Source organism: Pygocentrus nattereri, chromosome 1 (genome assembly GCF_015220715.1).
Source record: "Pygocentrus nattereri isolate fPygNat1 chromosome 1, fPygNat1.pri, whole genome shotgun sequence".
NCBI classification, from domain to species: domain Eukaryota; kingdom Metazoa; phylum Chordata; class Actinopteri; order Characiformes; family Serrasalmidae; genus Pygocentrus; species Pygocentrus nattereri.
Genome location: NC_051211.1, coordinates 25,953,188 through 25,968,062, shown reverse-complemented (window position 1 = coordinate 25,968,062; position 14,875 = coordinate 25,953,188). Strand labels below are relative to the sequence as shown.

At 41.2% G+C, this 14,875-nt stretch overlaps 1 protein-coding gene across 1 annotated transcript; it reads left to right on the top strand.

Moving 5' to 3' along the window:
* Positions 1–1,717: 1,717 nt before the first annotated feature.
* On the top strand, positions 1,718–13,230 carry LOC108433721 (WW domain-binding protein 11). Its single transcript, XM_017708458.2, has 12 exons — positions 1,718–1,943; positions 3,327–3,406; positions 3,608–3,639; positions 3,723–3,816; positions 5,521–5,717; positions 5,819–5,952; positions 6,723–6,853; positions 6,987–7,163; positions 7,859–7,972; positions 9,615–9,890; positions 10,617–10,802; positions 12,300–13,230. Exons 2-12 carry the CDS (start codon positions 3,343–3,345, stop codon positions 12,932–12,934), a joined length of 2,040 nt encoding a protein of 679 aa, XP_017563947.1. The 5' UTR covers positions 1,718–1,943; positions 3,327–3,342; the 3' UTR covers positions 12,935–13,230.
* The last annotated feature ends 1,645 nt before the right edge of the window (positions 13,231–14,875 follow it).

Sequence of the window (14,875 nt, the reverse complement as noted above, 5' to 3'; positions counted from 1 at the left end):
AGCCTCACAGAACTCCTGCCTACTTCCTTCATCTCTCTGGTTATCCCACTTTTTCTTAGCTGCCTTCTTCTTCTGAATACTCTCCTGGACTTCCTCATTCCACCTCCAACTTTCCTTTTCTTCTTTCCTCTGACCAGACAAAACATCCAACACATTCTTGCCAGTTTCTTTCACCACCTTAGCTGTAGTTTCCCAGTCCTCAGGTAGCTCCTCACTGCCCCCAAGGGCCTGTTGCAATTTTTCCCTGAACTGCCTGCAACCATCCTCCTCCTTCAGCTTCCACCATCTAATCTTTGGCTCTGTCTTCACTCTCTTCCTCTTCTTTGTTTCTAATCTCATTGTACAGACAACCACCCTATGCTGCCTTGCTACTCTTTCCCCTGGCACCACTTTACAATCTCCAATCTCCTTTAGGTGGCATCTCCTGCTAAGGATATAATCCACCTGTGTGCACCTCCCTCCATTCTTGTATGTCACCCTGTGTTCTTCCCTCTTCTGAAAATACGTGCTCACCACAGCCATTTCCATTTTCTTTGTAAAATCTACAACCATCTGACCTTCCGCATTTCTGTCTTTCACACCATACATACCCAGCACAACTACTAACCTGTGGTGCATATGAACTGACCACATTCAAAATTACACCATCAACCTCCAACTTCAGGCTCATGATCCTGTCTGACACTCTCTTTACATCCAGAACACTTTCCCCAAGCTGTTCCTTTAGGATTATCCCTTCTCCATTTCTCTTCCTCTCTACACCGTGATAGAACAGTTTGAATCCACCTCCAATGTTCCTGGCCTTGCTTCCTTTCCATCTGGTCTCCTGAACACACAGAATATCTACCTTCCTTCTCTCCATCATGTCTGCAAGCTCTCTGCCTTTACCAGCCATTGTCCCTATGTTCAGAGTCCCAACTCTAACCTCCAAACTCCTGCCTTTCCTTCTCTCTCGCTGCCTTCTAACCCGCCTTCCTCTTCTCCTCTTTGATGGTCTTTGACCTACAGTAGTCCAATTTCCACCGGCACCCTGCTGGTCAACAGCACCGGAGGCAGTTGTTGTTAATCCGGGCCTCGACCGATCCGGTATGGCAATCATATTTGTGATCCGCATGATAGTTTTGGCACAGGTTTTACGCCGGATGCCCTTCCTGACGCAACCCTCACCATTTATCTGGGCTTCTGATCGATGATGATGATGGTGATGATGATGACAGCGCTTCTGACCACGACCTTCTCTGGACTGATCGGTTAACGATGATGATGATGATGATAGCACTCCTGATCGCGACCTTCTCTAGTCTGATCGGTTAACGATGATGATGATGATAGCACTCCTGACTGCGACCTTCTCTGGACTGATCGGTTAACGATGATGATCATGATGATGATGATGATGACAGCGCTCCTGACCACGACCTTCTCTGGTCTAATCGGTTAACGATGATGATGATGATGAGGATGATGAAGATGATGAAGATGATGATGATGATGATGATGACAGCACTCCTGACCGCGACCTTCTCTGGTCTAATCGGTTAACGATGATGAAGATGATGAAGATGATGATGATGATGACAGCGCTCCTGACCGCGACCTCTGGTCTAATCGGTTAACGATGATGATGATGAGGATGATGATGATGATGAAGATGATGATGATGACAGCCCTCCCGCTGTGGCTCGGCTGAGGGCGCTGCGGGTGAAATGTGTGGCCACGCCTCTTCACCGTAGAAGAAGGTAGCGGGAACTGAAGATGGCGGCCAGTGCACAGCGCGGTGATGCTAGAGCTAAAGCTAACACTAACGATTGAACCAAATTCAGTTTAACACAATTCTAGATTAAAGAAATATCCACAAGAAATAAAACCACAGGCTGCAGAGGGAGAGGAGCTGATCACAGCGGTGTTGGCGCTTTACGGATTTACGGACCGAGCGGCTAACGGTAGCTAACAATACCGACTAACGCCGTTTATGTAGCTGATTATTAACTGTTAGCGATATTATGGGTGTGTTGTAGTGACTGTTGTGGATATTAGAAATGTTTGATGTTACAGTTCGCGCTTTAAACAGAACGAGGAGCCGCTTTAACACGGATTGGTGGAGTTAGTTCACTTATGGGATCCTACTCAAAGCAGCTAACTAGCTAGCGTTAGCTGCATCACTGAGGAGTTCGCGCTGTTTATAACGTTAGTTATTACTGTTATCACTGTTATTACTGTTGAATTGAGCTGTTACTGTTTTCTGGATCAGGTATAAAACTAGATACAGTTAGAGTTATTGCAGTTACACGTTTCCAGAGCCCCTTAGTAGCTGTGATGAACGAACAGGAACCCGCTTTCTTTCACTGTAGTGTGTCCGAGTTAGTTAAACTAGTTTTAGTTACTACAGTCTGTTAGAAAGTCTCGCAGCCAAGCGAACTGCATACCCTGATGCTTAGCGGCCGTTTTTTGATGTGTTTTGTTTGTTCACTTAATGGAGAAACAACACGTGTGACAGATATTCCAGCAGGACAGTATAAGATGCCAGTTTATTAAAGGGCCCAGTTCAAAAAGCAGTTCGGTCTGAGACTCAGGTCAACTTTGACTTCAGTGTGAAAGGATGGGATTAAGCTGCGATGGACTGAATACACTGATATATGCATGTTGTTTTTCAAAACATCATGGAAATAATAAAATCAAACCAGCCTGCAGCTTAGGTTCCATATGTATGTAGTGTTCCTACTGTATGGATTTGGGATTGAATGGTATGTGACTTTAACCGAGTTTATGCACTACTTCAATCTCAACTCAATTTTTCAGTTGTCTGTTACTTGCCCTTTAATGAACTGTGCAGCATTTTGCAGTGTCTTGTAGAAATGTCTGTGATTTGTTGTGGTTTTCCTCCTGTAAAGCAAACAAGCAGGATAAACAGCTGCTAAACATCAGATTGTTAGTTGCATTAATGTGAATGAGCAGTTATTCTTGCCATAGTGGTTCTGGATGGGATATTGAAGGTTAGTTATTTGTTATTGTGTGTGTGTATATAGCCATAATTCTTCAGTAGTTACCCTGAATAGATGGTTTCCTAGTAGATGAGCTGTCAGTTTTTAAAAAGAAATCTTTTTAATACACAGATGAATTAAACCAAAGCCATGCCATGTGATGTTTAATATGTCCATCATCAAATGCAGTGAGACCTCTTGTGCTCAGTAAAAAGCATTGTCTGCTTCATTTACTCCTAGAAATTGAGCACAACCACTAGCTCAAAGGTAAAGTGTTTGGTGAATCAAGTTTTCTTCTGACAGCTGCTCTAGGTTTCATACTTTCTTTTTTTTTTTTTTTGGCAGAGCAACGTGAGCAACCATGGGTCGCAGATCCACCTCCTCCACCAAGAGTGGGAAGTTTATGAATCCTACAGATCAAGCTCGTAAGTTTCCCACACACTTGCGCTCGGTTCAACCTATTCCAGGGTTTTATTACTGCTAATGATGATTTCCTATCTCACAATGCTTAAACCCTATTTTCTTTGGGCTCCATGTTGAGTAATGCCAGGATTACTTCTAATTTTGTAATGTGAGTTGGTTACTTTTAAGAATTACAAAAACCTTTTTGCACTGTGTGTGCGCAGGGAAGGAGGCCAGGAAAAGGGAGCTAAAAAAGGTAAAGGAAAACAAAGAAACAAATACATATATGTTTGTGGAATGTGGAAATGTATCATGGGTATGTCTCTATGTGTGTGATAGAACAAGAAGCAGAGGATGATGGTAAGAGCTGCTGTATTGAAGATGAAGGACCCCAGACAGATCATCAGAGACATGGAGAAACTAGATGAAATGGGTAAGAGCTATTTTGGTGTGTAAAAGGGCTACTGCAAATTAGAAAAGAGGAGGAGTGGGGATTGCTGTGCAGTGTTGTTGTTGCAAACCCTAAATTGCCACTGCAGAATCACGTCTGTTTTCGATGCAGTGCTGCCTGAGAGCCCAGAGATCATGGCCAGCCAGTGTTGCTTTTCAGCCTGGATATGGACTTTTTTTTTTTTTTTTTTTTTCTTCAGATTCTCAGAATCCTTTGTTGATATTTTGTACTGTATGTGATGAACTTCCCGATTTCTTTGCTGTTTTAATGTTATTCTGGAATTGTTGCACTATTTGCCATCACAGTCTTTCACAGTGTGAGGAACCCTTCCCCACCTTTACGTTTGGGATGCTCTTTTTATAAACAATCATGTTACTTCCTGTTTCCATTTAAATACCAGATGTTTTTGTTTTTTTAATCGTTGCACATCTTTACCAGCCTTTTGTTGCCCATCCCAACTTTTTTGAAATGTGTTGCTTTCATCAAATTCAAAGTGGGCATATTTTTTTTAAAAAGTATACAGTTTCTCAGTTTCAACATTTGATATGTTGTCTTTGTATCATGTGTGGTATGTAGGGGAGCAGGGACTGGTGGTAATTTGGTGACAAAAAGCTACTTATAAAGCATACGTTTTTGCATTAAACAGTGCTATATGTTTATTATAGTACAACAAAAAGTTCTTGAAAGGACCTTAAAAAAATAATGATCAGCGTCAGAATTATGAAAAAAAATTAGTTACATGTGGCTTGATGCTTAATTATATGTCTATGGAAAATATTCTTTTTACTGTTGCATAGGAAGAATATGGTTGTATATGTTCACTCAGACCTTTCCAGCTCCTGAAAAGAACAAAAACTTTCTCCAAGGCCAAATAAACTTGAAATCTGGTGTCAAGGCTGAATACACTATGACCAGTGTCCAGGCCAAATACATCATTATACAGCAAAAAAAACTTGAATGCTGTCCAAAGCTATGACCTGGGTAAGCGGATGGTGATCGTGTCAGAGAAAAAATTTCATAGAGGAGAAACCACTTGCTTTAAGTGAGCATAAAATTTATGATGTAATTTTACAAGTGCTCAAAGTTACTTCCTCCAGCTGTAAGACATCAACGCGATCAATTGTCAAATTCATCCCATACTCGATTGAGCATGTCCGGTGTTACTGTACTCCTCCAGTGTTGTGGAACCAGCGATGAATGCTCTGAGCTGTTGGAGCTTCACTGCAGACAAAAATCACGTTGCAGAGTTATGACATTCACTTTTATTGTAGTGGAGAATGCAATGCAACGCGCTTTCTGCTCAGTGTTCGCCATGTCCTTGCAGACTGAAGGGAGCCATCTTCTGGTGACAGAAACTCTATGACCCCCTCTTTCATTTGGTGTGTGATTTGTTTCCAAGGCACCTCACGGTTATAAAAATTTGGCGCTTTAAAACGAATGAATCTGTTTAAATCGCCCTGTATTTTCCAAAACAGACCTACTTTAATAGTAAAAGGCTTTGTTTACATTGTGACTCAGTCCAGTGTCCCCTCATAAATGCATGTGATCTCGCTACTTTGAAAAGCACTGAATGCAATGAATAGGCGATTTACTTAGTTTTCATATCATCATTGTGATCATCTGGACTAATTTGACAATTCTCTCTCTCTCTCTCTCTCTCTCTCTCGCTCTCACTTTCTATTTCAGAGTTTAATCCGGTGCAGCAGCCTTTGCTGAATGATAAGGTGCTGCGTGATAAGCGGAAGAAGCTACGAGAGACGTTTGAGCGAATTGTGCGACTTTACGAACGAGAAAATCCTGACACCTATAAAGAACTGCGCAAACTGGAACTGGATTACGAGACTAAACGTGGACAACTCTCTCTGTACTTTGATTCTGTCAAGGTGGCTGTGCATGAAGCTCTCACCGCTTTGGGTTATGCTATTAAGTGTTTTTGTTGTCATTAGTAGCTTTATAACATTTTTCTCTGTGTTTTTCAATTCAGAATGCTGAGTCTGTAGAGGTGGACAGTATCCCACTACCAGAGATGCCCCACGCTCCGTCTAGCGTTCTAATCCAGGACATACCTCTGCCTGGAGCCCAGCCACCATCCATCCTCAAGAAAAGCTCAGCTTTTGGGTAAATATCCCTAAACCACCTCTAAAATCTATAAAATGTAACCCATGTCTACAGTAACTCTAAATGAGAACTTTAAACATTGACCAACAAAAATTACTACACGTAAGTACAGAACCCTGTATTGGATTAGAATTTTGGGACAATCACTGCCTTCTTTACTAAATTACCACAAGTTCAACAGATCAGGCATTATTATCAGGCCGTAGTCTAGATTAACCACGTTCTGACTCCTTGCCTAGTTAAAAACGGTTTAGAAGTAACGGCTCAAAAAAAAAACTCAAAAAAGAAAAGGTGTGTCTGCAACTTGCCATTATTTATATAAATGAGTAATCTACAGGCCATTATTCGATTAATCAGCTAATATGATCTGCCTTTTTCTGTGTTGTCTGTATGATCAGTTTTAGTTTTTGTACTCCAATTTTTCTGCCCAGTTTGGTCATTTCCAGTTCCACCCCCTAGTTAGTTCTGCCAGTGCTGCTGCATCAGCTAACAGACACATGTGAACTCATGATCTCCCTCATTTATCTGATTCTGTCGTTCCCTAAAATCCCTAATAGCTTTGGTAATCGAGCATTCTTGCAATTTGCTCCTTGCAAGTTTGGCAATCTAATTATTTCCCCATATTTAAATTTAACCTGAAAACATACCTTATTTCGCTCATCTACAACCTTTCCCAAACCTAAACTACTCTTCCGTCCAATCAAAGCAACTGAGATGTTTAAAGAGTAAACAAAAAGTGAAGATGATAAAGGCTGGTGTTTGTGTCTCAGTAAAGGGACAACATTGTCATCAGCAGCAGTAGCTGGTGTTCCTCGGTTACCACCTGGACGCAAACCCCCTGGACCCCCACCAGGACCCCCCCCACCTCATATACTGCAGCTCTATGGCAACCGAAGAGCAGGTAAACACCCATGCCTCTAATGCATCAGCTTTGTGGGTAAAATGAACTAACCTGCAATCTGTCAGGCCTGCATTCATTATACTCGTACTACAGCAATGTTAAGGACATCATTTCCTTCCACGTGTCTGTTTAGAAGCAGAGGCTGAATTTGAGCTGATGGACACTGTGGAGCATGAGAGCGAGAGCGGCTCAGATGGAGAAGAAGAAGAGAGTGACACGGAGAGCAAGGGAGAAAGGGATGATCCTCTCGATAAAAGAAACCCAGGAGAATGGCTTGAAGAACGAGAGAGAGATGAGGAGAGAGAGAGAGGTAGGGAGCCACTAACTGAGAGAGAGGTTAAGAAAAAAAACAACGAGTGACAGATACTCAAAATATTTATTTGATGAGGGTATTTTATGATTTCTATTCCTATGAAGTTGTAATCCAGAAAGTCTTCCAAGCTTAAGGCTTCAATGTGGACAACAGCAAAGACATTTGCATGGATCAAAAGTATTGTTGTTTATAAGCATGGTTAAGACAGATATGCCACTTTGTAAAATGAATCAATGTCAATGTCTATCGGGTTGATATCAGTAGAATATGTATTGGATATTAAAGGGGGGAAAAATAATTTGATCCAATCCTGTAACAAAGCTAACCTGTAACAGCACAGACACACATTGTTAGGTCTGTATTTCGGTGTGGTAGTAAAGTGACTCATTTCAGCTAGGAATGTGCATTCTGACCAATATTGGTGGCAAAAAAAATGTAGGCTTACCTTTTTAGGTCTCAGCACTGGTGCTGTCCAGATATGGAGCAGGACACAGAGAAAATATCTGAAGGAAATTAGAATATTTCTGTGTTGAATGTTGAAGTGATTGCCCTTCAGATGAGCTAACAGTACCGCTAACCAGTAAAATATAATTCTAAAACCTCTAATGTGAATGGCCATAACCTGTGTTGTGTTTTTTTTTTTTTTTTGTTTTTTTTTTGTTTGTTTTTTTTTTTCCAATTGTTGTTGCTAGGCCGGACTGTACGTTTTGCTGATATGCCTCAGCCAGTGAAAAAGAAGAAGACGAGAGTTGTGAAAAAGACGAAGGCCATTACTCCTCTACAGGCCATGATGCTCCGGATGGCAGGTAAACACATGCTTGAACTTTGCAGTTGTTGTGCTGTAATACGAATACATACCATGTATTGTTCATCATGTCTCTAAAACATTGAACATTGAAATCTTGAAGTCCTGGCACAGTTGGTTTTTAATTTCTGTATTTTCATGAAAGCCTCTTAAGACATCTTGACCATAATTAGTCCAGCTCTTATGATTCCATAGAGCGCACCAATTCACAACATAAACAAAGTGTAAATCCTTCAAATATGTGCTGAAAGCACATATAAGAACATATCTAATGAGTAAAGGCAGTTGGGCTGAAACTACAAATCTATAAATACGTGTGATTCCAGTTAGCCTATGCAAAGTAAAAAATGGGAAAAGAAGAAACCTCCGATTTGCCCTGCTGACATCCAAATACCAACTATTACATTGATTAGATGTGCTCATTCCGTAATAAATGCATCAGGAACGTATGAACATTGGATCAATCTACTATAGATCTTTGTATTTACTTACTTGCTGCAAACAAGGATTTCAACAAGCATAACAACTGTAGGTAAATTAAGTTATTATTATTATTATTATTATTATTATTATTATTATGTTTCTATTAGAGGAAGCATTTGACATGTCCCTATACTTGTTTACTTATTTACATAGGCTAGAGATAAACCTGTCCTTGCTTGTGCTGGATGCCACATTTAAAGGTGCAGGAGGAATTCTCAACAGCACAATAAATACACCTCTCCCTCCAAATCCATGGACTCACACTGCCAAGTCCAACAACTTAGTTATTTAATTATTTATTTACCTACTTACTTGAGATCTTTATGGCTGTAAAACCTTTTGCAAATGTTGTACAGTCAAATGCCACGATATAACCTTAGAGCGAACAGCAACACAGCAAGAAATTTAACTGACACCAGCTAGGTTGTGGGCTAGCAAACTACAATTGTAATTAAGAAACTAACCACAAGCATTTGCAAACAGAACAAAACAGTACTGACCTATTGATTCTGTGTTCAGCTTTTTTGCCAGCTTCTTGTTAGAATTTTCCTGTTTTACCTTAAATTGTGCAGCAGCTACATTCTAGCGCCTTAGGCCAGCATAACCAATGAAATAAGTCATGCCTGCCAAAGGCATAGGTCATGAAGCTAGTGCGGTATAAGCTTAGTGCTTGAATGCTAACAGACAATGTCCTAACAGAAACTAATTCTCAAAGCTTTGACAAAAAATGTGTTCATTTAGTGAGATTACAGCAAAATAGCCAATTATGTAATATATTTTTTTCATTATTCAAAGGAATATGACGAGGCTGAAGTTGGCTTCCTATTTGCCAGCTTCTTGTTAGGATTTTCCTATTACACCATAAATGGTGCAGCAGTTTCATTCTGGCACCAATGGCGAAATATGGCTCATATCTTGTAAGTCACTGATAAGCTGTCCGAATCGGCTACATTTGCTAAATTTCAGTTGCATATTTGAGATAATAATTACCGATGCTGATGTGTAGCCACTAGGGTCTTCCATTTCTAAAACAGGCTAGCTTTGTATTTTGCAGTGGCATCAGTCATTTCCAAGCAGTGGCCTGTTGTTGCTCAATAAGTATAGTAAAACCTGCTGAGTAAATATGGTGTGTGTGTGTGTGTGTGTGTGTGTGTGTGTAGGGCAGTCTGTGCCAGAGGAAGAGGAAGAAGAGGAGGAAGAGGAATATACAGACAGTGAGCAGTCTGACAGTGAAGATGCTGGCCCCCCTGGGGACACTCAGGCTTCACACATTCTTACCAGACCACCCCCACCATCTGCTCCAATCGGAGCACAACAGCCACACCCTCACATGCAAGCTCCACCAATCACAGGTCCTCCTCCTTTAGGACCACCACCAGCTCCTCCAATGAGGCCACCAGGACCTCCCTCAGGACCACCCCCAGGACCACCTCCTGGTGAGTCACTCGAATAGGTTAAAGAAAATACACTATATTGCCAAAAGTATTCGCTCGTCTGCGTTCACACGCATGTGTGAGATCCCATTCTTAATCCATAGGAATCCATTAATCTAGTTAGTATGATGTTGGCCCACCTTTCGCAGCTATAACAGCTTCAACTCTTGGGAGAGGGCTTTCCACAAGGGCTATGAGTTTGTTTAAGGGGATTTCTGACCATTCTTCCAGGAGCGTGCATTTGTGAGATCAGACACTGATGTTGGATGTGAAGGCCTGGCTCACAGTTGCCACTCTAATTCGTCCCACTGTGGTCTTTCAGATTGAGGTCAGGGCTCTGTCCAGGCCAGTCAAATTCTTCCACACCAAACGTGCTCATCCCTGTCTTTATGGACCTTGCTTTGTGCACTGGTGCACAGTCATGTTGGAACAGAAAGGGGCCGTCCCCAAACTGTTTAAACAAAGTTGGGAACATGAAATTATCCAAAATCTCTTGGTCTGCTGAAGCATTAAGAGTTCTTTTCACTGGAATTCACGCTGGAATTCTCCTGAGAGCGACCCATTCTTTCATAAATGTTTGCAGAAGCAGTCTGCAGGCCTAAGTGGTTTTATACACCTGTGGCCATGGAAGTGATTTGGAACACCTGAATTCAGTGAATTAAGCTGAGAAAGTAAGATAAAAGAACAATGTAGAGTGTTAGAACTTTAATGAGAGGTATGTTTTCTCAGGTGCTCCTCCATTCCTGAGGCCACCTGGCATTCCAGGTGCTCTAAGAGGGCCGATACCCCGGATGCTGCCACCTGGCCCCCCACCTGGCCGTCCCCCTGGCCCTCCACCTGGCCCCCCACCTGGCATGCCCCCAGGACCACCACCAAGAGGACCACCGCCCAGACTGCCACCCCCTGCACCACCAGGTATATATGTTTATATATATATATATTGTTATTTGTTATATATTAGCAAAATTTCCTTCAGGATCAAAAAAGTATCTATCCATCTATCCATCTATCACATTGGTAAGGTACACAAGTGCTCACATATGTAGTAAAAGGTAAAGAAACTGATATTTTTTCTTCCATTTAGAGTTACAGTGGATATAAAAAGACTACACACCCCTGTTAAATGCCAGATTTTTGTCATGTAAAAAATCATTTCAGATTTATTTTCACCTTCAATGAGACCCATAATCTGTACAATTCTATTGAAACTGACATCTTTTAAGATAGAAAAATAAAGAACTAAAATAATGTGGTTGCATGAATATGCACACCCTTTAAGCACACCACTTAATACTTTGTTGAAGTACCTTTTGACTTTATGCCAGCATTCTGTCTTTTTGGGTAGGGTTCTTATCAGCATGGCACCTCTTGATTTGGCAATCTTTGAGAATTCGTCCTTGTAAAAAGCGCTCCAAATCTGTCAGATTGTGAGGGCATCTCCTGTGTTCAGCCCTCTTCAGGTCTACCCCCAAATTTTCTATGGGATTCAGGTCTGGGCTCTGGCTGGGCCATTCCAAAACTTCAAAATTTTCTTCCGGTGAAGCCATTTTTTGTTGATTTTGGATGTATGTTTTGGGTCATTGTCATGCTGAAAGGTGAAATTCGTCTTCAGGTTGAAAAATACAAGACGTGCTTCTGAAAATGTTGAAGATGAGTCCTGGTAATGGAACAATACAAACACATCTTACTTGGTATTCCAAGAGAGACTGGTTTTCTGTATTTTACCTTTAATGCTAAAGCAAAAATAAATAGCTTCTGTTTGGTAGACATCATCATGTAATGACATTTTACAGATCACACCCTAACAGTCTTGTCATAGAGGTCATAAAGCTGCTCATCACACAGAAAATGGCAATAACCAATGTGTGTGATGTCTGCATTTTTAAATATATTAGCAATTACCAGTTCAGACCAAAGGTTTCAGAATGGAGCTCAATATTTCAGACCGCATTGCTTAATTTGTCTGCAGAACTAAAACCATCTTTCTCATTGACCTTGAAGTTCGTTCATAGTCTTTTTTTTGGTTCGTGCAAAGCCCTGCCGTGTCCCACTCTCTGTATTTCTCTGTTTCAGTCTCATAATGTAAATTCATTCACATTTTAGTGCAGAAGCCCAACATTGCTTAAACATTCTTGCACATAAATGCAATAAATATCAAGTACCATTTTTAAATATTCAAATAAATCCATCTGTCCAAAGCCATACCAATATGATTCTGATAACATCTTGCAACAGTAGTTAAAGTTCATGGACTAGAAGAATTTATGGGTGAGTTTTAAAGGAAAAACCTGTGAACATTGGCTTATAAGTGAAGGATTTTGAAAACCAGCACCAAAATTGTCATTTCTCCCCAGATGTGTATTCTTGTTACAAGATCTGGCCTTTAGTATTACTTGTGCTTTTCTGTTGTAGGTATTCCTCCCCCTCCTCCACGGTCTGTTCCACCTCGAATGGCTCCTCCCCTCACTCTGTTCCCACCCCCTCTGAACCCCAGTGTGCTCAGCGCACCACCAAGCATCGTTCCCCGTCAGAAGCCACCCCCCTCTTCCTCTTCCTCCACGGAGACCACTCAAACTGCTCCTTCAATTACTCCCTCCATCCTGCCTCCTCCCTCTCTTCCTATGTCTATCCGCCCCTCTGCCCTGGTACCTCCTCCTCCAGGCACTGGCCCAACACCCCCCAACCCCTCAGGGCATGCCCACACCATAGAGAAACGAGCCAACATCACCAATGTCTCCACCCACTCTGGAGTGGCCGGCCAGTCAGGCACTGCCACCATTTCTGCAAAACCACAGATAATCACCCCAAAAGCAGAGGTCACACGCTTCGTCCCCACAGCGCTGAGGGTCCGCAGAGACCGTGTAAGCCAGCAGGGGGCAGCACCCGACAGAGGAGGCAAGAGGGAAGAGGAGAGGGTGGGACAGGGGCAGAAAGTATCTGTCTCAGTAACACCTGCCCAGCCTGGAGCAAACCCTGCCCCACCCAGCATGAAGACCAAGGACCAGGTGTACGAGGCTTTCATGAGAGAAATGGAGGGGCTGCTGTAAGATGGAGGGAAAAAGGTGAAAGATGACTGAAGAGGAGAGGTTAAGGCTGCAGTTTGAGCTTTTGGGTGAAAAATTTAGTAATAGTAATTCTTACAATGAGATCTAAAAATTTTATTTAATTTCTGTGATCACTCCAGTTGCTTAAATCATTTTATTTGCCATAAGTCCTACAAAGGTATCAAACGTTTTTATATAACAGGTTTGTTTGATTGTTTTATGTAAGTAGATGTTTTGGGGGAAGCCGTGTGATAAATTTGTTTGTGTCTGATCTCTGAATAAACAGTCTTTGTGGCTTATTCCTTGTTTAATTCTGGGATTTTTTTTAATGGTGGATCAATACATTTAAAAGACAAAAGATGTCAGTGTTGTTTTAGAAAGCTTCATTCAGCAAACATTGTTTGTGAGTAGGCTTTAAATCTATGGACGAATCTGTGGCAAATTATAGTCACAGTATAGTAGGTATAAAGATTTTACTCGGTCGTTGACATGCTTTGTGCAATGGTGCGCAGTCATGTTGGAACAGGAAGGGGTCGTCCCCAAACTGTTAACACAAAGTGGGAAAAAGACCAAATTCTGTGCTGAAGCATTAAAAGTTCCTTTCACTGAAACTAAGGGGCTGAGCCCAACTCCTGAAAAACAACTTCCACTTTATGATACCACTGACAGTTGACTGTGGAATTTAGTAGTGAGGAAATTTCACGACTGGACTTGTTGCACAGGTGGTGTCTGATCACAGTACCACACTGGAATTCACTGAGCTCCTGAGAGCGACCCATTCTTTCACTAATGTCTGTAGAAGCAGTCTGCAGGCCTAGGGGCTCGGCTTTATACACCTGTGGCCATGGAAGTGATTGGAACACCTGAATTCAATGATTTGGATGGGGGCGTGAATACTTGTGGAAATGTGGTGTAACTTTAGGTTAATCTGAGGTAAAGAAAATGGGGCATCCTAATGCACACTACTGTTATCAAGTTGACAAGTCAGTTTCAGCGTAATCAGGACACTTGCAACTTGAATAGAATAGAATAGAATTCAACTTTATTGTCATTGCGTATGTCGCAGGTACAAAGCAACGAAATGCAGTAACCTGCATGTAGCATGAAGAAATTGTTTTATCTTCATTATTAAAATTTATGTTAAAAGACAGGTTATCTATAATTGTGTTAAATTTTGCAATGTTAAATTCTAAAACGAGAAATTTACAGAATAGAGTACGTTTTATAGTAAAAAAAAACTTTTCAAAGCTAGCTAATTACACTGAAAATTAATGAATTAATTACGTTTATAAAATAATTAGTTCAAGGTAGTGGGATGTTTACACAAACATTGTGGGTTATTTAATCAGTTATTTTCACCGTTTTAGATTTAAATATTAAAACCAACTTGGTGGACATGGTGTGTTCAAGCTGGTTAAATGTGCTATTGAGGTTTAAACCTGTAGAACATGGTTGAACTGATGTAGCTTGATGACTGTAAAGCTGTTTGAATAAATCTACATTCCATTGATTCCTTAAAACTTCTCGAACCTTAACTGTTGTTACAGTGCTTGCAAATCATTATTATGGTTATATTGTTATTCAGTAATCAATAACTCAAGAACTGCTTTTGTCCCGCTCAACTATCGATCTATTGATTCTACCTCTTTTCTACCCTGTGTAAACTATATTTTACAGCGAGACTGTAAGCAATCGGATTGTTACTGACCAGTCAGTATGCGGTCTGTAGCCAGATGTTCTTTGCACACTGCTCTTATTTTATGATCGTACGGCACATACCAGTCAGTACATACTGTGTAGCCAAAAGTTTTTGGACACTGCCCCTATATCACAGGCACCAGCCTGTTAACACACTGTAGCCAAAGGTTTTTGTACCATGAGCATTCGCCACACAATAGTCAGCAAACACTAGCCAAAAGTTTTTGGACACTCATATTCGTACAT

Coding starts and splice junctions, on each gene's coding strand:
- LOC108433721 (XM_017708458.2), top strand. CDS start 3,343: ATGGGTCGCAGATCCACCTCCTCCACCAAGAGTGGGAAGTTTATGAAT. Junction 3,640..3,722: donor GGAAAAGGGAGCTAAAAAAG/GTAAAGGAAAAC, acceptor TGTGTGTGATAG/AACAAGAAGCAGAGGATGAT. Junction 7,164..7,858: donor AGATGAGGAGAGAGAGAGAG/GTAGGGAGCCAC, acceptor TGTTGTTGCTAG/GCCGGACTGTACGTTTTGCT.